Source organism: Lepidochelys kempii, chromosome 1, assembly GCF_965140265.1.
Source record: "Lepidochelys kempii isolate rLepKem1 chromosome 1, rLepKem1.hap2, whole genome shotgun sequence".
NCBI classification, from domain to species: domain Eukaryota; kingdom Metazoa; phylum Chordata; order Testudines; family Cheloniidae; genus Lepidochelys; species Lepidochelys kempii.
In genome coordinates, this window is record NC_133256.1 from 226,541,441 (window position 1) to 226,565,926 (window position 24,486).

The window sequence follows — 24,486 nt, forward strand, 5'->3', positions numbered from 1 at the left end:
CATAAAACTGACTGAACACAGAGACTGAACACATTTCCTCCTTTGCAACCTCATTTTCCTGAAAGTGCAACAACATTAAATTCATAAACTCATCTTAATTATTCTCTTTATACTGTGCAACATTTTATATGTAAGTAGCAAAGTTATGCCAAACTGGCCACTTGATACCCGATGAAGTGGGTTTTAGGCCACAAAAGCTTATGCCCAAATAAATTTGTTCGTCTCTACGGTGCCACAAGTATGCCTCTTTTTTTTTAACAAAGAACAGACACTGAACAATAGATATTTAAAAGCCCAAATTTTGAAACACTTGATGAATTAAGAGAAAATTACACCATAATTTAAATTTTAAAAGGATGTGACATACAGTACAGCTTGTTCTATAGCTTTTTGATTATTGACATTTTAATAATTTCCTTTTATAGCCTTATGCATGTACATGACATCTACTGGGCAAACATAGGACTGACATAGTTCGATGGGTACTCTCTCCTATTTTCTCTAAATTGCCAAAAAGAATAAATCACTACTTGCTCTCTCACACAAGGATTTGGAAGCCTGCATCTGTCAGACAGGCAGATAGATACTTAGTAGCTATCAAGATGAGAGACTAGAAGCACAAGCCCCCAGTTAGCTAGAACCGCTAGAAGGAAAAGGGTTGCTTTGTTTTTGAAGGTGAAGGGATAATCAAACTGGTCTCCATGGATCATTGTCTTTACTATATCCTGAAGGGTACGTCTCCTTCAGCAGCTTTGTATGGGAGCAGGAGAAGCAGATGTTTGGGAAAATACTGCTTACTTTGGTCACCACTACTTCAGTCCCTTTTGCTGTTACAAGGACAACATCCGTATCCTGTTCCACTAATGATCAGTAGCAGACAGAGGAAGCAGAACTGTAAAGTGGTATTCAAATACAAGTATCTAGAGAGAAAACACAGAAACTCCCCCTTACATTACTATGGCTAATTATTCCCACTGGGATTAATGTCATCCCACCGATAACACACACTAGATTAGATAAAAGTGCCATCAGGAGTATTTTCCAGGGTTCAGGGTGGGTTAAGGTTTTCTTTCTTTCTCTCTTTTTTTTGGGGGTGTGTGCGTGTGTGTGTGTGTGTGTGTGGGAGAGACTGATTTTAGGAGCAGATTTCTAACAACTCAAAAAACTTGAAGAGCATACAGCAAATAATGAAAACATTCAATGCCTTTTTCAAACAAGGTTTTCTTACATTCTGTATTAACTATATACTGATACAAACAGAAATTCTTTAAAAATAAAAACACAAATTACTTGATTTTTAAAACCTCAAGAGTGCTTGTGTAATTTTCCACTTAGTTTGCACATGCAACTACAATGGTTGGACAGGCATACTAGATATTTAAAAGCACAGAGACAGATGTATGCATAACCTAACTGACACTGGCAAATACTTTGGTTTTCATGGTACTTGCACGTAAACGCAGACACAAGTGCACACTCTTTTTGTGCATGTGGGAATGAGTGCCTGAAATTCTGAAAAATTGATCTATAATTTGTATATATTTGAAGACTTCAAAAGAAACTTTTTCCAGAGGAAAAAATTGCCTGTATAGCCCTACTGCAAGAAGGGGTATGATGGTCCAGAAGTTATGGCCCAAGTGATGACTTAGCATCGCCCTAGAAAAAAATGCCACAAAGTAGGAAACTTCAGGATGCTTAAATAAATGACAGTCTTATCTACTGTTATGAATTTTTAAACTAACAAATATTTAACAATTGCTAAAGATTATGAAAAGAGGAAAGTTTATGCCACTTTGACCTGTAGGTTTGTGAATGTTTATATACACACATCCACATACAAACAGTATCGGTAAGCATATTTCCCCTAACATCTTTGATATCTGCAAAATCATGGTGATGCAAAATTGAGAAAAGGATTTTGCTCTGTATATGAAATATACTTGTTTCTGTAAAATCCTGTGTATAGTAAATTCTCATAGGTTTATATGTGAAGATTTCTGCTAAGGTAGGCATATTCCTTTTCCCTTTTTGTGAACATTAAGGTAAGATATCACCAGGTACGGTTCGTGAACTAAAGATCTTGGAGTAGAAATCTATCAGTAATTCAGTGAAGAGATTCAGAGGATTCAAAGCACTCAGGGAAGAAGCTCCTTCAGGCGGCCAGATTAAATTCAACCCAAAGACACATGCCAGGTTGGATCCAGTCATTTTGTTATAAATACTCTCCTGGGATACCTGGAAAAAAACATACATACCACCAAAAGTGACAAATGCAAGCAACGTGAAGGGCCAAATTCCACATGGAGCTGCCTGGTGTGAATATTCTATAACCACAGGGCCTAAATGGATCCTGAAAGGTTAGCCCACCTCGAGGTTGAGCACATGGTAGCTATGCAGTTGCCCAGCCCAAGCCCCACCTCAAGGCTGAGTCCACAGCTCTGCGCCACCCAGGTGCTGAGGAATGGCATTGGGGAGTCACTAAAAAAGCAGAGTGCTTCCCCAATCCCATGACAGGGGGCTGATTGACAGCTAGTGGCATAGGAAGGCCATGCAGCCATAAATAGGGTTTTACCAGTTGATGACTTGGAGAATACAGGTTCTATTGGACCAAAGATCACAACGGTCCTCCCATTGTAACTTGAGGGGAAATAAGGACAGTGACACCACTCCCAATCTCCCTCCAAAATCTAATCTTTCTTGGTTAGAAGGAAAGGACACACCCTTGTGAAAAGGTAGCAGTAAGCCTGGGGGTTACTGCAGCTATGAGACCCAGCTGCCAGGAGTGAGAAGGACCAGGATTCATGGAGGGCAGCTTGGCATTGCATAAGTTCTAAGGATCCTCCACCTGAGAAAGCAGATATTGATCCCGTCTGGTGGCTTTCCATACACAACCCAGTTTTCCTCCCTTGAGTTGACATGGCTACAGCGCTCAGGGGTGTGAAAAATGCACATCCCTGAGCGTCGTAGCTCCACCAACCTAACCCCCAGTGTAGATGCAGCTAGGTTGACAGAAGAATGCTTCCATCAACCTAGCTACTGTCAGCCAGGGAGTTGGAATTCCTAAAGTGATGGAAAAACCTCTTCTGTCACTGTAGTCTGCATCTATATTACAGGGTAACAGTGGCATGGTCACGGCGTTGTAGCTATGCTGCTATAGTGCCCATGCTGCAGACCTGGACGCAGTATTGATCTGTCCAGTGAAGAGCCGGCTTACTCAGCCATCTGGGGCTTATGTGCCCCTTACCACCACATAAACCAAACTCAAGATTTAGCCTCAAACTGAGTAATTGCAAACTAGCCTGCATGTCATTCTGTAAAGAGGAAAACAACCCATTTCCTGACAAACAAATTGAATTATGTATTCATTAACAAGGCTGTGTTGTAAATTTTTCACCGTATTTTTATAACTGGAGCCCAAAAAAGTGCTTCTGCAAAATAATTTGCACACATATAAGCAGTTTTTGGAGCCCGCTAAGCTCATCTATTCATGCATAAATCAACTTACTGCACATGCCAATGGAAACTTGTACATACAAATACTCGTTTGTGCACGCACACACATTTTGTGAACTCAGCTGAGCATCCATGCATGTAAATCTTTTGTGGGCACCATTTAGGGCCTGAGTCTTGAAAACACAGCTTGTTTTCCCCTTGTTATTTGTATTATGGTAATGCCTAGATACCTCAATTGTGGGACATTGTGTTAGCTGCTGTACAAACATGCAACATTTTCCACTACTCAGATTTTCTCTTAGTGGTAAGGTACTGCTGTTGCCCAAAATGATCATTTTCTAGCAGCCTGAGATATTCCTGAGTGGGGAATAGACAGTTTGCTCCTTTTTCAGTATGCTGGGCTCATTATGGAAGGAATCATTTACTGCTAGTCTAAGGTCAAAGGACTTGGAGCCATTCCCATAACTCAGGTCTTTTACTGCTGTTGGAATCACATTGTCTTGTTGTAGTGTCCCTTGGTCACAAGAAGATCGGTCGTTAAGTAAGGGGGTAGAGACTGCATAGCAAAGTGTTGGTCTTTTGCTGAGAAGCTTGAATCAAATTTACCATCTTTAAAAACTGTGTCTCGTGATTACATTTCATCCCATTTCATAAAATTACCACAAGTACCTCTTACGCTACTCAAGGCTGAACTTGTGAGGGAATTAAATTACCTCTTATATGTAAGAAGGGTGATGGTCACAAGTAAAAACTGGGATTATTGGAAGAGCAGTGTGTTCAAGTTTGAATTATGGCTGCTTGCATCGCACACCTGACCTATGATGAATAGAAATCTCCAGCTTCCAGGTTGTTTCACATTCCCTTGACCTTTATGAATGCAAATACTCCCTCAAACGTGAAAGATTAAAAGCTACAGATCAGCAAAAATTGCAGATCTGAGTGCTAATATCAACTTGACTCTGTGCTTTACATAACAAGGCACACTCAAAAATAAATGCTATGTTCTGTTGCCCAATTATAGAAAACACTATGTAGTACTTTTGCACACCTCATTAACACCTCAAGTGTTCAGCTCTTAAGAAGTGCGTCGAGATGGTGCATCTAGTATTGGAACAAAGGCACTTACACGATTCATAACACTGAGGAGAGATCAGTTGCTGAAATAATAGCAAATGACGTGAGGATTTTTATAATAGCTTTTGGAGTTCAGTTAAGTAATGATAAATGAACATGTAGGTATGAAAGGTACGCACTAGTTTTGTCTGCGTCAGGGTCGGATCAGTGTGTTTCCTTTAATACTGCTTTTTGGTGAGGTTTTGCTATAAAGAGGCATTAAAATAACTTGTTTCTGAAACGTGGCTCACAAGCCCTGAGGACCAATTCGTCAGATGGTATAAATCAGCAATGTGCCTGAGAATTCCACGGGATTTGTGAGTGCCCAGCACTCTGAAAATCAGCCTGCTTTACTTAGGTGCCTCATAAATATGTATGAAGGGGCTTAAATTTAAGCATCCAGGCTTGAAAAGGTCAGCCCAGAAAGATGGCAAATTGGGCAGTAGGAAGGGAGATTGCATTGCTGCTACTATTGCTATATTTCTCTTCTGTGAATAAACAGATGACTTTGGACTCCAGGGGCTACTGATCCAACACCTTTCTCAGGCACTAAAGGCTTTACAGGCTTGTTTATTTTATCGCTGGGGGAGGGAAGACATCATTTTCGAGCTTTTTCTAAAAAGGTATTTCACACAAAAAGGGAAAGTAAAAAAAAAGATTAAAAAATCAAAAGCACTAGAAATGTGGAAGTGTCCCTTTTAAACACATGAGCAAGCGTGTGGTTTTATGTCTATTTAGACCGTGGTTTCAATGATTTATACAGAGTTTTATACTGACGTTATCACTGAGGTCATTGTTCAACTCTGGCTTTTATTAGAATCATAGAATATCAGGGTTGGAAGGGACCCCAGAAGGTCATCTAGTCCAACCCCCTGTGGATATGTGGAAGTGGATATGTGTTGCAGCCTGAAGCTGCTGCATTGACAATTAATGCACAACATCCTTTTTGCATTTCTCCAACTCTTCCAATTCTTTTTCTTTTCTTTTAAATGTTGAATTTTGCAAAAACAGACTTTTACAAAAAGTCTGCCAGAATTATGGGAATTTTGCCTGTACTCACCATATGAAGGAAGCATATCAAGTATTTCAGAACAACATAATTGTGCTCAGGAAGTCCTTGGATTACTTGTTTACAGCTCGTCACTCGTAAACTACTTTCCACACCTGTAATATCAAGGTCATATGTAATCTAATCCAATAGGCATCAAAATATAGATAAGGTTGCAATTTTCTTTTTAGGACAATTTATAAACTTAGTGACACCTGCAAAAATCTGGTGAAGTTACTTTGGATTTACATCTCTGTAAGTGAGAGCTGAATTCAGCTCAATCTGTGTACACTACTTCCCTTTGTTGGGATATGTGATGGGGCAGTTGCCCCTCACTGGCAGAAAAGGGATTAAAAGCAGCCCTAGGGAGGCTGCACTGGAGGTGGCCAATTAGAAAGGGGTTGAAGGGAACAGCCAGTCAGGGCCAGGCAGGCCAATATAAAAAGGGAGCTGAAGGGCTGAGGAGCACAGTTTTCTGCTGGGAGCCCAGGGAGGAAGGACTGTGTCTCTGGAGGGCTGAGAGAACTGCCAGCACCATGGACACAGCAGTGCTGCTAGCTGGGACTTGGGGAGCAAGAGACAGTTTCCTGGCTGGTTGCTGGGGTTTGCAGGCTGAGGCAAGGACAATAAGGATACTGGGGCCACAAGGAAGTGGCCAGACAATTTGGTACAGTAGCCACTGAGGAAAGTGGCTGAACAGTGGACTGCAGGTCCCCCGGAAGCGGGGAGCACAGTGTGTGGCATGGATGGAGGGCTGTGTCACTGAAGAGGATGCTGTGGTCCTTGGAGAGATGTGGGTTCTGGAGCAGGAGTGATGGTGAGGCACCACCCAAAGAGGGTGCACTAACATGCAGAGCTAATTCCCAAGACAGCCAGCAGGAGGTGCTGGAATGGTGAGTTGCACCCTGTTACAGGATAATAATTAGTGACATGCCTTTAGATTGCAAAGACACTTTCAACTGAGATTTTCTAAGCATCTTCCAAGTATTAATTAAGCCTCGCACCATCCTTGTGAGGTAGGCAGGGATTATTATGCCCATTTTACAGACAAGAGAATTGAGAGAGAGAAGTGAAGTTAATCAAAAATCATGATGTTAGTCACTGATAGAGTTATGAATAGAATCTAAAACACCTGATTCCCAGCCCCTCATATAATCACTGGACAGCACAACTCAGAGCCTGAGAATAACTCTCAGACTATTTTCTCTAGCATATGAGTTAGCTGAAGCTGTTCCTTTGCTACAGGGAAATTTCATGGTCCTAAATTTGAATCCCATTACCTCTCTTTCTGTACTGGGTACAGCTGCTACTATATTTATTCCCTGACTCAACTCTCAATGAGACCCCTGCCACTCAAAATGCTCTCTCCTTACTCATATACCTGCAAACATACCTCTGTTGTGACCCTGCACCAATCCTCCATGTTCAAGTCCTAGGCAGAGACTCACAAGATGGTGATTTCTGTGGATATGCATTTTCTAGAAACTAGCTTGACATCATTAAACTCCTTTTCACTAATGAGCTAAATAGAGTTTGAACCTAAGACTGCCAGGAGAGAGTAAATGACACCCTGAGCCACCTAGTGAGTCTATTTGACTTACAATTACATGAACATTAGAATATATTTTAAGGTGTTCTCCAAAAGACCTGCACATAATAAATTGCATAGAACTCCATGAAAGCTTTAAACAAGATTTAATCTGCACTGTACCCTGGATTATCACGAATGGGATTACTCACATGAGCAAAGCTAAATATGTGCATAAGTAGCTGCAGGAACAGGGACACGTTCAACTTTTCTTCTTCTTCTTCTTCGTTTTGAAAGAATGCCTAGGAGCCATACTTATGGATCAGGACTCCACTGCATTATACAAAACACATAACCAAATGACAGTCCCTGCCTGAAAGAGTTTACAATCATAGTCACCAGCTGCAACAGAGACTGCCACTGATAATAATTTCAGCTTTTCAACAGCAGAGTCTCTCAGTTATTAACAGAATGTAACAAGCTGTTCTGGAAACAGCCAAGCCTTAGTTACCCCCACCTCAAAGAGCACCTGGTTAGAACAACCCTCTTTCACAATTTGTGACTGGAAGTTCTGTTGACTCAATGCTTATCAGAATTTAGAACCCACCTACAATGGAACTAGTGCATAGCAGAATATATGTCTCTCCAAGCAGGGTGTACTAAATGCCAGACATACTGGAATATATAGAGTCACTCTGTCAGCATAAAAAATTCCCAATGCCCGGAAAAAGGCCACATGATTGAAGTTTTATCACCAGTAGATTCATGTGATGTCAGCCCTTTAGATAATTAATATATTCCCCTCGCTAAGCTTTAAGTCACTCTGGTTTGTTCCCTAATATTTTATTCCAGAGTAGTAGCTCTACTAAAATTTCAATGAAATATACATAGGCTGGGCCAAATTCTGCTACCACAATTTCACTAGTGCAGATGAAGACACTGGGATTGCACTGGTGTAACTGAGTGTGGTCCAATGTTTTGAAGTAATTGAGTAAAGCACACTGGAAATTTTACCTAATTCTTGATGATTCAGGATTGCAGTACAAATAAATGAGTAAACCTTGGTTAAAAAGCAAGAGGTCTATGTGTGGGCCTTTGGGGCTAAATCTTCAAGCTCCTACCTGCTCTGTGTGGACATTACATATCACACAGCATGCTTCCATAAGAGTGGAGTTTGCCCTGGTGGCATTGTTCCAAATTCCTCCCTTGCTCAACTTCTTCACTGCACACTGATCCCCCATCTGGCTGACAACTTCCATCCCCAAAGGCAGTTGCACTTTAGCAGAGAAGTGATTTGTGTATGGAGCAGTAAATAGTTTTGAAAAGCACTTTGAAAACCTCCAGGATGCAAAGCACCATATAAAAAACGTACAAAAAGAACAGAACAATGGGTTTTAGTATGGGCAAAGGGAATAGAGCAAAGCGGGGGTGGAGGATGGAAGAAAAGGTGCATATTAATATATTGTACAATAAATATATAATAATATGCTGCTTTGTACTTCTACAACATGGCCCAAAATTTTAAAAGATATAAATCCAAAATTAGACTGCTAAGTCTGTATTTAGGCCCTTGGTCTAATTTCAGAAATGCTGAGTTTCAGAAACTTTTATGCACCTGACAGAGTGGAAGCTGTTAGCAGCTCAGGACTTTTGAAAATCAGGCAGATGCCTAAATATGGCCTTGCAGTCTAACTTTAGGGTCCTATTTCTGAAAGTCTGGGCCATGGATTTTTACCTCTGACCTCTATTGGATGGAACGCTGAACTTGCTATCAGATCAGTCTAGTGCAGGGGTCTCAAATTCAATTTACCTTAGGGCCAGTGCCAGTCCTCAAATCCTCCCAGTGGGACAATAATGTCACTGAAGATGGTGTTTAGAAAAGAAAACATTTATATTGTATTTTTTTATTTCAAATTTCTTAGAAATAATAAAACTGTCATACAACTTCTTTGCCTGCCAGAGAGTTTTTAGTGTTTGCCAGACACCTGGCAACGCTTCAGTTCTGTCAGTTTGTTGATGTTGGCCTCAGTGACTGAGCAGTTGAAACCTTCAGGATTGCAGTAAGGTGGGCATCAGATAGCTGTGTTCGGTATTTTGACCTGTTTATAGTCATTATGGAAAAAAGTGACACTGCCTCCATGGCTGACTCTGCCCGGCAACTAGTGATGGTATCTCTGTCCCTCTCCCCCCACCAATGGGAGCAGTGGGAGGCGGTGCCTGCAGCAGACAGAGCTGGCAGCGTGGCTGCATGTGTCTCTCCTCCACGGGCTGCACTGGGGAGGTTCTCGGGCCGCAGATGGCCCGTAGGCCGGGACTTTGAGCCCTCTGGTCTAGTGCCTGAGGCTTAGAGGAGATGAATGTTCTGATACAAATCCTACTATGTCATGGATTAGTGACAGAGTCATTATAAATTAGCCAAACCCAGATCAACTACAAATATAAAACTCAGGACATGATAAGTGATTTATACTCACTGGTGATTCCAAGGATTTGATCGTAGGATTCAAAGGTTAGCAAAGGCTGTGGGAGTTCCCTGAGGAAGGTCTTCAGGATAACAGCAGGAATATGGATATCTCCATAGTCATCAAAATTCACAGGCTTCCCTAGAGGACCAAAAAGGATGATTCCTTAGTTACATGTTTCAACATCTCTTTTATTATTGTTTAAAAATTGTTCCAAACCACAGTTAGAAAAAGAAAACCTCCTTGTTTTCAGCTTCTGCAAGATCTTAACATTGTCATGTTGTACTTTTTTAAATGGAGTTTTATTAATCTAGCTTCAAGAGACTCACCTCAAAAAGACATTTCAGCAAATGAATTCAACACATTTCACAAATTGTTATGTAAAATTATATTTCATTGTCATAACCATGGAAAAACGCTAGAGACAAAATGACAAGAAGATACTGCACTGGATAATTTGTAACTAACTGCAGTAACCTACCACGCATTGAGGCAATGCAAGTGTTTATGAAAAACTAGACCATTTTTTGACTTAAGCCTCATAATTCATTAGTTGCTGCAGATCTTGTAAACTCCAGCTTTGACATCAATTGATGACTCATTATTCAGAAAGCTTTAAATGCCTGTCGTTATCTTTCAGGTTTCTGTATTATTGCTTACACTAATATGACATTTTAGGTTACAAATGGGTTTATGATTAACTAATTACATGAAAGATAGCGATACTGTGTCACCAACAGACAGAACATCAATCTGGCCTTTAGAGTGTTATTAATTTAAAGCAACGGGAGGATGGCGACTTACCCTGATTATAGAGTTTCTGAACCTCTTTGATAGTTTGTATGCTGGCTGATCTTCTGAACAGGCCTTCTACTCGGAGCCCTGAAAAAATAAAATGAAGCTGCTCTGTGTGAAAGCTGTTGTTCATTGGCTTGTTTTGATGGGTTTCAATCCTATTAGAACAGAGTGAGTGGGTTTGGTGACAGGTACACATGACAGACTCAGAGGCAAGCATTTTTCAAAGACTGCCATTTTGTTGAGTTTAGAGTCCGGCGAGGTTCTTCTGAAGAGGTACCTGCATACTGTGATCCATAAAGCCAGGATGTAGAATCAAACATGCTTTACCCTGGAATAGCAATCTGAGCTCATCCTTTAGCATACTTTGTGGAAATAACATTTGCTTTTCTCAAGGTTTTATTAAACACTTTGCAATTAATTTTTTTCTTTCAGGGTCAAGTTTACAAAAGCGCCCACATGACGCAGGAAACTAAGTCCCATTTCAAAGATAGTAGTGCCCAATGGCTTATTTGTACAAACACTTAGTTCGTGGCAAGCTGGGGTGTGAATCTACTGCACACTAACCTGCCACAGACTAGCTGTGTCTGTGTGGACCCTGCTGCCATACATTAAAAGTTCCCTATTGCACTTCAATCTATTCCTGTTTCAAAGCAGGGTAGATAAAAATGAACCAGGGAACTTTTAGCACACAGCAGCAGGGTCCACATGGAAGTTAGTGTGCAGGAGGCCAGTGTGGGTAGATTCACATCCCAGTTTGCCATCAATTAATGTTCAAGTAGACAAGCCCTTAGAATTTTAAAATCATTGGGATTTAGGCTCCTAAGTCACTTTTGAAAATGGGACTTTAGTCATATAGGGATTTTGCAAATTTTACCGTAAATTTCCCACAAAGGCATCTACTACCCCAAAAGACAGAGAAAAGAATGCAGTGAACTTCCTACATTCAAAGCTTTAGATAAACATTTCAAAATAGAACATTTATGTGAACGATTATGAATCTCTTCAGTTTGCAAAATTTGGGACAAGAACAAGTTATGGGATTTCAGGTATTTTTTGTTTCTAATTTGGCATGAAGTCACTTTTCCCTCTCCCCAGCCTGTGCTGCTCCACCCAATCTGCATGTCTTGCAAGGCACAGGATAGAATCTGTCTCAGGGTGTTCCATGCTCTGGAATCGCTTTCCCTGCTGGTCCACCAAAACTCAAAGTCTCTTGATCTTCTGTGGCAGGAGGAAAGCTGTTTGCTTGAAGGGATGGCTGCCTGTGTGGGAGGTGCACAGACTTTTAGGCAATGTCCTGCCAACACTTTTGTATGTGCTTAACTTAAAGCATGCAAGTAGCCTCATTGAAATTAATGGTCATGTGCTTAAAGTTAAGCAAATTCATAAGAGTTTGCATGAACAGGGGCCTTACTTTGGTTTGAGAGTGTTTTAAGTAGAACTAGTTACAACATTTTTGCTGAAATATGCCCTTTCATCAAAGCTTAAATGTTTTGCAGAGATGTACTGGTTTCCACAAAACTTCTGATAGGCAGGTTTTTAGATCAGGGAGGGAGAGACTCTCTCTATCCTGGTGGATGGGACACTGGCCTGGAATGTGGGAGACCCATGTTAAAGTCCCTGCTTTCTCTTCTACCTTTCTGGTGTGTTAGCTGTGAAAAGAGAGAGCCACTAGGGGGTATACAGCAGGCAGATACAAGCGTGTGTACACAGAAAATAAAGTCCGTCTTATATTCACTTCCACCACGGTGGCCTGGGCCTCTGTAAACTCTACCCTCACCCCATTTGTGTGAAAATATTCTGAAGGTTTTATTTTTGCTCTAATGAGAAACTGAATTGTTGTCCTCGGGTCAGCTCTAGTTTTTAGGCAATATGTTAAAATGTGGTATTGAGGCAGTCATACAGTACTATGACCAGTCCTTTAATTACAGAATATAATCCAGAATGCACAGACTGTGATTTAGTGCATCTTAAGTTACTGCACATATGCTTGGAGTGGTGATGCCCCTCTTTAACTGGTTGAATAATACATTTTGTCATTCTCTTTTATTGAGGCACATATTCTACTTATTTATACCCCATTATGCAAAGAAACAGAAAAGAAAACGTCCCTAAAACTTGTCCCAGTGCCTAGTCTTGCAGTTAACTTCTTCATTGCTTTTAGCAGTTCAAAGCAGATAGTGAAGTTGATGTGGGATTCATAAATCTTTGTTTTTGTAAGGTGACACTTACGTAGGTCCTTATGGTTTAACTGATATACATGACAAGGTATTTGCACAGTTAACTCTCTTCTTTCTCAAAAATTGTATTCATAATATGAATTGAGATTTTATTGTCTCAGAATTCTAAAGTGTAGATTATGCTTGGATTCACCATTTTTAGTAATAAAATCTACATTTAAAAGTACTATTTGCCAGCTTAGTCCTGTGTTAAACTAGTTTCTGAGACTATGAGGAGACCAGCATATCTGCTAGAGAGTGAGGAAAGAGACTTAGATGAAAAACAGATTTTTTGCATTGTATTATTTTAAGATAAGCATTTATTTACCTTCACACTGAAATAGCAATGAGCAAGTTACGCTCATTTTGTAAATTCCGTCTCCGTGTGTGAGAAGGATGAGATTGACAGGCATGGTTTTGGTTGCAAAGAGCCTTTTTTTGCAGACTTGGAAAGGGGTTTATATGTACTTGTGATAGGCCCAAATAAGTTGACACTGGACCGATCCTGTACCCACATAAGTCAATTTAGGAGGCTTGTCATTGTCTTCGGTGGTGAATGATACAGCTCATTGGGGAGGTGGCTTTAGAAATGTTGTATTCTGTGAATGCTAGCTTGGAGAAATGACTTATTTTGTAGTTTGACATTCTTTTTTAATGCAAGGAAGAAGCAACCATATAAATGGCACCCAGCCTGGTGAATAATTGATACAAAATATTAAGAATTATTTTAAAAAGTAGTATGTTGAGTGGGAGAGGAAATAATCTCCTTTTGTGGTAATTATTTAGTAAACTCTGAGAATTGGTAGGTAAAGTCCCATAGGAAGAAAATCTAAAGGAAAAAAGAGCTCAGGAGAGCTTGCAGTTTCTCAGAGAAACTATATTAAAGGCTCAACAGCAAACTGGCCTGATACGAAGGAAAGAGGTTCTATCAGGAACTTGAGTGTCCTGAAAATAAAAAAGAATACTACAAAAAGTGGAGACATGGACAAATTGCTAAGGAGAAATACAAAAGACAAGACTAGCCCAAGCCATCAGGGACAAAATCAGAAAAGTAAAGGCACAAAATGAATTATACCTAGCAAGGGACAGAAAAATCAATTAGGAGCAAGAGAAAGACAAAGGTCCTCTGCTTAGTAGGTAACGAGAGCTAATAATTGATGACATAAATGATCTGGAGAAAGGAGTAAACAGTGTGGTGGCAAAGTTTGCAGATGATACTAAACTCAAGATGCTCAAGATAGTTAAGACCAAAGCAGACTGAAGAACTTCAAAAAGATCTCAGAAAACTAAGTGATTGGGCAACAAAATGGCAAATGAAATTTAATGTGGACAAATGTAAAGTAATGCACATTGGAAAAAATAACCCCAATTATACATGCAATATGATGGGGGGCTAATTTAGCTACAGCTAATCAGGAGAAAGATCTTGGAGTCAGCATGGATAGTTCTCTGAAGATGTCCACACAGTGTGCAGCGGCAGTCAAAAAAGCAAACGGGATGTTAGGAATCGTTAAAGGGATAGAGAATAAGACGGAGAATATCTTCTTGCCCTTATATAAATCCATGGTACGCCCACATCTTGAATACAGCATACAGATGTGGTCCCCTCATCTCAAAAAAGATATACTGACATTAGAAAAGGTTCAGAAAAGGGCAACAAATGATTAGGGGTTTGGAACATGTCCCATATGAGGAGAGATTAAAGAGGTTAGGACTTTTCAGCTTGGAAAAGAGGAAACTAAGGGGGGATATGATAGAGGCATATAAAATCATGAGTGGTGTGGCTAAAGTGAATAAGAAAAAGTTATTTACTTGTTCCCATAATATAAGACCTAGGGGCCACCAAATGAAATTAATGGGCAGCAGGTTTAAAACAAATAAAAGGAAGTAGTTCTTCACTCAGCGCACAGTCAATCTGTGGAACTCCTTGCCTGAGGAAGTTGTTTAGGCTAGGACTATAACAGGGTTTAAAAGAGAACTGGATAAATTCATGGAGGTTAAGTCCATTAATGGCTATTAGCCAGGATGAGTAAGGAATGGTGTCCCTAGCTTCTGTTTGTCAGAGGGTGGAGATGGATGGCAGGAGACAGATCAGTTGATCATTACCCGTTAGGTTCACTCCATATAGGGCACCTGGCATTGGCCACTGTTAGCAGACAGGATACTGGGCTGGATGGACCTTTGGTCTGACCCAGTATGGCCATTCTTATGTTAATTATCATAAATTCACCCGAGTTGGTGTGTAAGGGTGCGCTTTATAAAACGTAGGTTAATATATTATTTTTAGCCATCTACTGAATGATGTTCATGAGAGTGAGAGTCAATATAATTGCAGGATCAACAATGTAAACTAGTGGTAAAACCTAAATAGAAATAAGTCAACGGAATTTGAATGGGCACCCAACTAATACTTACAGTATGTACAAGAACATGTATTAGAAATTTAATTCTCAATTCTGCAAATGTTTATGCCCTTATCTAAAATTAAAGTTAAGCATGGGCATGACTATTCCCAGGATATGGGGCTAATACTAAACTTCAGAACATGTGGTCAAGTCTGGAAGAGTTATGAATGACAATATACCAGAAAACCCACTTACACAGAGGCTAGGAGGGACAATATAGAGTATTAGAGGACCAAACAGCTATCTGAATGCTTGTTTTACTCCCGTCCAACCATATTTAAATTGAATAAAGTTATTGCAAGCCACATCAACTGCTCTGTTAAATTTATAGCTCAACCTGTGTGAAAGTACAGTTCTGAAAACAGTAAGCAGAATAGGCACTGCTTTGAGCAAACAATACAATAATTTCCTGAGAATTTGAGAGTTTCACTTTAGCTGCCATAGGTGCAGAGAGTATTTTCTAGACAAGTTTTCCTTGGGATGGATCTCCTAATTATTCACTATTTTGTTTTAATGAGTTTATTTAACAGTTACAGCCTTTATCTGATGTGGCTCTCCCTCTAAACTGTTTTGTAATAAACATCCACTTTTAACATGTTTATTCCTTTATCGGGTATGCTTTACAGTAAGCTTTCCTGGGTCTAATTGAATACATTAATCTGAAGTGCAGACAGCAGCTGTGCATGCCTAGGACTGAATCTCCTCATTGTTATAATAATTATACTTAATACCAAACTTTTGCCAGGTAAGTTTCTTAGCGGTCTTATGGGCAAAAGTGACTTTAAGCTTCACCTACAGAAACATGGAATATTGATGTCGCCTATGCTGTTTTCAGAGGTAATTTTTCAAGACAAATAAAATGTAAGCAATAAATGATGATTTTGTTTTTACCACAAGCACCAACCAGACAGTTGCCAAAAGTAGGTTTCTTCCAGACCCTTTAACTTCCCCACACCCTCCAGCTATTTAAACTAAATAGCACATACAACTATTTAAATTAAACAGTTTTGATTCCCTTTAAATCAGCACAGCCATCCTTAAAGCAAAACTCCTGCAACCAATTTCTCTATTCACTTGGGAAGTGAATTGCATGATTTTCTTTTCTCCCAAAACCAGCAATGTTTTTCCTCAGGTGGAAAATATGTAACCCTTTTATAAAGCATGGGTCATAACTTTAGCAAAAAGATGGTAGAGGAAGAGTCATTTTTTGTAGGAATAAAGACAGCTTTTTTTCTGACTGATTCCTTTTGACCTTTGTAGTGGTCAAAATCAAGTAGAATTACGATAGTATCCCTTTAAAAAAGTTATTGTTGCTCCTGTGGCTCTCACTCTCAGAAGCCACCAAGAATCTTGCCAGAACAGAAGTGTCTATATACATAGCCTTGCATGATGTATATAGTTCGTAAACTTTAGCATTCAGACCCCACTGCTCCTGTGTGGGTCTTTCATATTATATTGTTCTTAAGAGCAAGAGACACAATCACCTTTTTGAGTAACTTAGTACTATTTAGCACCAGGTCTGTCAAGCATGTTCAAAGAATGCTCTGTGTTTTGCAGCAGACAAATCAGAACCAATAAGAGGACTGGAAGGGCAAAAAAGTACCCTCAGCAAACACTGTCCCCACTCTGAGGCATTATTGCTTAGAACGCTGCATTTTCTTCAAAACTTTTTTTTTCCCTCCAGTGAGACCAATTCATCTCTTTTTAGGCCTGCATAAATCAAGGTATAAGGTCTGGTTTAACACAACTTTATGACAGAAGTTTAATTCCACTTTCGTAGGGAGAAAGATACTCCCCTTGGTAGACAAGTTAAACTACTTTGCCATTAATAGCATATTCCAGCCCTACAGAATAAGCAGTTGAATGTGTAGACCTTGGACACAAAAGGTTTACTTTCAATGTTTGCTTGTGATTTTGAACAATTTAGAAACATTCCATTGCAATTCCATGTCACGCACCCATATACTCCACTCCAAATGGCAGATCCTCAGCTGGTGTACATCGGCTTGGCTTCAGTGAGATCAACAGGGCTGTGCTAATTAACAGCACCTGAAAATCTGGCTCAGAAAGTCCAGAATTAAAAATAAAAAAAGTTGGACATTATATAGAATGGTTCAGTGATCTGAATGGGGAAGAGGTTGTATTGTCCTACCATGTGCATTCACTGACAAATAATTGCATAGCTTGGGAACTTCGCTGTTTGTAACAAACAGCAGTATTCAAACTATTCCATAACCATAATTGGAAATAGCTTGATACTCTATACTGCCTTTTAAATAAAAGGGATTTTACTGCCACAGACAGAATTTTACAGTGCAATGTCATGGCCTGTAATGGCACAATATATACCTATAGGACATGGTGTTACACTCAGAACTAAAATCACTAGAGTGCAGATAAAAATATCTTCTACAACACCCCGAGACTTCTTGTGCCATAGGAAGAACACATAGGAATATTTAAGAAGGATCAAAACTGATTTAAAAAAAATCACAAAAAAAAATCTGTGTTACGACTTTGTTGAAAAATTCTTTGCCAGAAAGAGAGAAATTAGAAACTCATTAGATTCCTCTTTCAAAATGAGAGTTAATTATTTAAATTCTTACTGCTAAAAGGAGTGATGGGCCTGCAATTAAATTAGAAAGCACCACGCTGGCTGAAATGCTATACATAAAATACCCAAACTTTGTTTTAAAACTCTCCCAACCACTTAAGGGTAGATTCTGCCCTCTCACTGGAACACCATAAAGATTTGAGGAAATGGCATAAGTAACCTTCCTTCCTCTGTGTGTTGCTTGTGTAAGGCAGATATCTTATACCTTGTCTAAGAGCAAAACCTGGGCGTTGCTGGTTACAGGGGCAGCTCCATCTCTATTCCACAGGGGTGTACAGTGACGAGGATACATGGGGCGGAGGTGAGGCCATGAGTCCAGACCAACAGAAAGAGAGCGGGTTAGTTATACTGCACTCAACACAGGGGCGTAGCAGTGGTTGTCTCCACATGGGACAGTGTGACTGCTCTGTGCTTAAGTTGCACAGTCTAGCCCTTGGATTTTAGAATGAATAGGTTCAAGTTACAGCTGATATCTTTGAGCAGAGATTATTTATTATATGTGGGCACCAACAAAATGTAAGTGGTTCTTATTACAAGGTTTATTTTTATCTTGAGATTTCTGCAGAGATCTCAACCACACTTGAAATTTATAGTGTCTCAGTGAATCCTGGTAAAAATATAACTTTTGTGAAAAATGCAAAAGCCAAGAACCCTGAAATGTATATTTAGCCATTGTCACACTTACCCGGTGTTGCATTTTTAATGTTATTTGATATACAAACTTGACAGAAGTGTAGGCCAGTGGGCAGATTCACCAAGCTGGGGCAGGCCAATGGCTTGATTCAGGGCAAGTTTTATTAAACAAACAGAAGAGACAATAGGTTCAAAGGAATACAAAATGCTAAAATACTTTCCTGCTCTCTACCAGCTGGGAAGGGCAGAAGCCCTCACTGGCTACAATGCAGAGCATGTCCCAGTTCAATCCCTGGCTTCATGAGCCATGGGAGTAAGGAATATGCTGGGTCTCCCTGGATCACTATGGGCATTTAAACATCCTCCACTGGAATCTTCTGAAGAAAGTCCCGGCTTGCAGCTTCCTGTACAGGCCAGCGTTCCTGAAGATGCATGCATCATGCACCTTGCCAGACCACCCCATGTTGACTTCAGTGAAACACCCACAGTGATCCACAAGCGCCTGCAATGCCATAGAGCAGTACTCCTTTCTACTGATGTACTCAGTTGCAAGATGGTCTGGGGCCAAACCTGGGATATGCGTGCCAGCTATTGCCCTGCCGCACTTATGGTATCCCACTGCCGCAAAGCTCTCCACTATTTCACGCACGTTGCCAAGAGTCACAGTCCTTCATAGCAGGATGCGATTTAATGGCCCTGCACCCTTGCGTTAATGCAGACCCAACAGTACACTTTCCCAACTCCAAACTGATTTGCAACTGACTGGTAGCATTTTGCAATTGCCAGCTTCCACACAGTGATCACCACGTGCCTCTCTGCAGAGAGGGCAGCTCTCATTTTGGTGTTCTTGTGCTGCAGTGCTGGGGCAAACACTGCGCACAGTTCCAGGAAGAGGAGGTTACTCACCTGTGCAGTAACTGACGTTCTTCGAGACTAGATGACCTCCTGAGGTCCCTTCCAACCCTGATATTCTATGAGTGTCGGTGCGCCCCTGCGCCATTTGGAGATTTTTACAGCAGTACCCATATCGGCCATGCATGCGCAGAGCCTGCCTCACATACCAGTCGTCTTAATAGTGCGCATGTGCGGCGGAACTCCTCAGTTCCTTCTCTACAACGGAGGCCACCCCAGCTCCGAAGTAGAAGGGAGGAGGGTGGGCAGTGGAGCACCCACAGGGGTCACTCATCTCCAAGAACTTCAGTTACTGCACAGGTGAGTAACCTCCTCTTCTTCGAGAGGTGTCCCTGTGGGTGCTCCACTGTAGGTGACTGAAAAGCAGTATCTCTCAAGGAGGTAAGGACTTCAGATCTGGAAGGAATGCAGTAGATAGAACAGCTCTGCCCACACGCATATCGGTGATGGGTCCCTGTGTAAGAGCATAATATTTTGCAAACGCATTTTCAAAAGCCCAAATGGAAGCTCTGGAAATGTCCTGAAAGGGGGATGTTATGCAGAAAGGCCATTGAGGCTGCCATGGATCTGGTGGAGTGAGTCCTGATAAAGGTAGGAGGAGTCACGTTCTGTAGTTGATAACAGAGACAAATGCAACTCGAGATCCACTTGGAAAATCAGTGGTTAGAGATAAACGAGTCCTAAGAGCATTTTGCAATGGGGATAAATAGCTTGTCGGAACGCCTAAAGGTTTTAGTCCTCTCAAAGTAGAAGGACAAAGCTCTGCGCATGTCCAAGTGTGCATCATAGATTCAAAGGAATTCGCATGTGGTTTTGGAAAAGGTAAAGAGATGGATAGGCTCATTGACAGGGAAAGATGAGTGCACCTTCGGAGAATTTCGGGGAGTAAGCGTAGGGTGACTTTGTCTTTAAAAAATATGGTGTATGGCAGATCTGCCATGAGTGCTGCAATTTCTCCTGTACATCTTGCAGAGGCAATCGCTACCAGAAATGCAGTTTTCATAGACAGATGTAGGAAGGAACATGTGGCTAATAGTTCAAATGGTTTTTGGATAGGCATGTTAAAACTAAGGGGAGGTCCTAAAATGGATTAGGCGGTTTGATGTCTGGGTACAGGGTTTGGGGTCCTTTAAGGAATCACTTAGGACTATCTTTGCTCATCCCATTACTATCATCGATGGCATCATAGAACATTGTAATTGCGGCCAAGTGGCGTTTGATGGGACTCAGGGAGATTCCAGAGAATTTAATCTCTAACAGATAGTCGAGGATTAGCAGGAGAGGCATGGAGAAAAGGAGCAGTGTTTGTGACACCCCACCAGTGTGTAAATCTTGTCCGGTTACGAAGGCAGGTGTTGCATGTAGAATTTGTTGTGCTATGAAGGAGTACATTTTGAACCTGCTCCGAGCAAGTTCGCTCGGCATGAGAGAACCATGAAGCCAAACCTTGAGGTGTAACGTGATTAAATTGGGGTGGAGTAGTAGACCCTATTGTTGGGACAAGAGATTTGGGCAGAGGGTAGTGGGATGGGTGCGGAAAGCTACATCTTGGTAAGGAAAGGGTATCATGTCTGTCTGGGCCATGTGGGGCTATCATTATGACTCTGGCTTGGTGTGTTCGTATTTTTATCAATAATTTGTGTATGAGTGGTATTGGGGAAATGCATACATTAGGTCAGTGTTCCATGGGAACACGAATGCATCCCCTGAGGAGTGTTTGCCTAGTCCCGCTCTGGAACAAAATCTGGGGCATTTCTTGTTTGCTGCAGTGCAAAAAGGTCTGTGGTTGGGTATTGTACTATCTCCTTGTCTAGTTCTCATTCGCGGTCTGTGGGAAATCTTCTGCTGAAGTCGTGGTGGTGGTATTGAGAGCGCCAGGTAAGTATGCAGCTGATATTCAGACATTGTGTCTGAGACACCAGTTCCATCATTTCATCGCTTTTGTACAAAGGGAGTGGGGTCTTTCCTCTCCCCCTCCCCGTGGCCTGTTTACATAGAACATGCAGGCAATTCTGTCCGTCATCATCCTGACATGCTGGTTTTGTATGAAGGGGAGAAATTGGAGGCAGGCATTGCATATCGCTCAGAGTTCTAGGCGTGAGTGTTCCTGACTACAAAAGTGCAAGAGGCCATGTGGCTTTGGAGTTGTAGGCAAGCTCGTGCAGCCACTTGTGGACTGTTGCACAGCTTGGGAATGAAAAGGTTGATGGTGTTAAAAAGGTGTACTGGGAGAGAGGATATTCTTTTGTGGGAGTTGAAATGTGCTCCTATGAACTCCAGTTGTTGGGTGGGAGTGAGTGAAGATTTTCTTTTTTCATTCATAGGCCAAGAGCATGGAAACATTGGATTGTCTGTTGTGTGGATTGAATGGCTTCTTGGAGGGTCCTGGCTTTGAAAAGGCAGTTGTAGAGGTAAGTAAAAATTATGATTCTCTGCCTTCTGAGACGAGCTGTTATGACCGTGAGGAGTTCAGAAAAAACACAAGGTGCAGTCGAGAGGCGGAAAGGTAGGACCCTGACTGGTAGTGTTGTGAGCCCAGAACGAAGTGAATACAACAACTATGTGCAGGATGTATGGTCACAGGAACATAAGCATCCTGCAGGTCGAGGGCTGAAAACCCAATCTCCCTGCTCCTGTGTTGGAATTATGGTTGCAAGTCACCATTTTGTACTTTTTAAAATTTTATTTAACTAATATATTGAGGCATCTGAGGTCAAGAATGGGTCGCCATCCCCCAGTTTTATTTTGTGTTAAAAAGTAATGGGAGTAGAACCCTTTTCCTCTGTGTTGATTAGGCACTGGTTGTACTGCTCCTAATTGGAGGAGATGATGCACCTCTTGGTGGAGCAGTTGTTCGTGAGAGGAGTCCCTGAAAACGGACGCGGGGAGGAAGGGGGAAGGAATGGGCACTGAAGTAGGGATAATGTTTTCTATACCCTCGGTCACATCTTCAAATTTGCTTATTAGTTGGAGGGGGTTGACATGGAGCCAATGAAATGGCGTGGCGACATTGATATCTTGGTCACTGATGTTGTTCATGTGGTCTATGACTTTGTTGAGCATACACTGGGTAGCGTGGATGTTGATAAGGTTGGTATCTATATTGTCTCCTCCTATTTGCAGGGGTTTGGATACCGAGAGACCGTAATGTCGCTCTTGAGGTCCTTCATGGAGTAAAGCACATTCTTGGTGTTACTGGCAAATCCTTTTGATGGTGAAAAACTGAGATCTTCAATGGTATTCTGAACCTCGCAAGGAAAAGAAGACTATGAAAGCCATGTAGCTTGACACATCACGACTGCTGTAGCAGTGGACTTCGCAGCTGTATTAGCAACACCAAGCACAGCTTGTAGTGTGGTACAGGAGATGATTTCTCCATCAGAGACTATGGCTTTAAACTGATGGGGTTTTGCCCTCTGGAACGTCATCAATAAAGTCCATGAGTTTCTCATAATTTCTGTGGTCATATTTTGCCAGAACAGCCGCATAATTAGATATCTGGAATTGTAATGTGGATGAAGCGTACACTTTACGACCAAGCAGGTCCAGCCTTTTACTGTCTTTATCAGTTGGGGTAGACCTGGGAATTGGTGTTTGTTCTTTTGGTTAGCTACCTCTACTATCAATGAGTTTGGTGCTGGGTGAGTAAAAGGAACTCAGATCCTTTGCAAGGAATAAAATATTTCCGGCTAGCTCACTTACAGGTAGGTGTGCTCATAGCTGGTGTCTGCCATATGGTTTTGGCAGGATTCATAATGGCTGGATTTATAGGTAAGGCAACCTAGCAGATGACAGAACAAGGAGTAATGGTCTCAAGTTGCAGTGGGGGAGGTTTAGATTGGATATTAGGAAAAACTTTTTCACTAAGAGGGTGGTGAAACACTGGAATGCGTTACCTAGGGAGGTGGTAGAATCTCCTTCCTTAGAGGTTTTTAAGGTCAGGCTTGACAAAGCCCTGGCTGGGATGATTTAACTGGGAATTGGTCCTGCTTCGAGCAGGGGGTTGGACTAGATGACCTTCTGGGGTCCCTGCCAACCCTGATATTCTATGATTCTATGATTCAACCTTGGATGTGGAGGAAGGTTGCAGGATGTCAGTCAACTCATGTTGGTTTTCAGAAAACTTCCTCCAGATTAATCCTCAACTCATTGGCGACTCTTTTGAAGACGTCTTGAAATTTTAAGAAGTCATCTGACACCGTTGGTGGGGGAGACAGTATAGCCTCATCCTGTGTGGATACAGGCTCCACAAGGGTTGGGGAAGCATTTGTAGCGTGTTCATAGAAGTGTGAAGTAACAGGTTGTTGTTGTTGTTGTCTCATTTGTAGCCGTATGCACTGGTGGTGGCAAGGTGGCATTGCTCCTATTTCTGGCATCTTGACGATCATAGTGGAATCACTTATATGGTGCCCAGGGATCCTGTATTGCCAATGACCGGGGAAGGTGGTGCCATCCACAGGTTTGTATACCAGGGATGGAGGTCGTTGATAAACGAAGACCTAGATTTTCTGTGACCAGTGCTGATTTGGCTCTGTGACTGGGAGAACTGGTATGGTGAAAAGTCTCCCTGCACTATGGCTTCCTCATCACTAGAAAAGTGAGAAACAGACAGAGACAGGTGTCCGGACTGCATGTGAATGTCCAGAGAAAAATAGGTGTCAAGTAGAGGTGACTGTAGGTTAGGTGACACCTGTAGGTCCGGTGAATGAACGAACTGCAGTGCCGGAGAGTCTGTGTGAGAGAAACCCTCCGTTAGGAGTGCCTGCGGCACTGGAGGGTCGTTCTCTGCACCGTAGCGCTCAATGCATGCGCTGAGGTCGGCGGTGCCAAGGAGGTAAGCGCAGTCCGGGTCTGCTCCGGCAAGGTCCTCTGTGCTGGCACCGTGTCCACTGCGGTGCTGGACAGTGCCATGAGAGAGGTAGGCAACGTGAAGCCTGAAGTCTCGGCACTGGGAGCTTGCACTGTTGCCGTTGCCGCAGCCAACGGGTTTAGCGCAATGCCCGGAGAACCGGCACATCAAAGGTGCTGAGCCGGGGGAAGGTCTGCATAGAAAAATAGACCTGCTCAGCAACCCTTTTGCTTTCAATGTTTCCCTTCTGGGTGAGGAAGGCAGACGTTTTCCTTTTTTGTCCTTTCTGGATATGGAAGGGCTGCAGTTCACTGAGGAGCCCATACCTGGGTGAGAAGCAGGTCCGAGTGACTTCTGCCCAAGAATCATTTTCAGGCGGCGTTCTCTGTTTTTATGTGTCCTGGATTTTAATTTGGAACAATGGGCACATTTCTGAGGAATGAGGGACTCCCCTG

General features: G+C 41.7%; 1 protein-coding gene across 11 annotated transcripts in view; it reads right to left on the reverse strand.

Annotated features, from left to right (window-relative positions):
- The window catches only part of ARHGAP8 (Rho GTPase activating protein 8), a 171,773-nt gene that overhangs the window by 48,743 nt on the left and 98,544 nt on the right, over positions 1–24,486 (reverse strand). For 4 of the 11 annotated variants that reach the window (XM_073316303.1, XM_073316323.1, XM_073316314.1 and 1 more), the window contains 4 exons: positions 10,409–10,486; positions 9,617–9,745; positions 5,627–5,730; positions 1,220–2,235 (listed from right to left, as the gene is read on the reverse strand). In XM_073316303.1, the coding sequence (XP_073172404.1) occupies positions 2,038–2,235; positions 5,627–5,730; positions 9,617–9,745; positions 10,409–10,486 (509 nt within the window). In that variant the 3' untranslated portion in view covers positions 1,220–2,037. Of the gene's footprint in view, positions 1–1,219; positions 2,236–5,626; positions 5,731–9,081; positions 9,242–9,616; positions 9,746–10,408; positions 10,487–24,486 lie in introns of those variants that run through there. The other 7 variants (XM_073316346.1, XM_073316355.1, XM_073316333.1 and 4 more) reach the window with 4 other exon arrangements.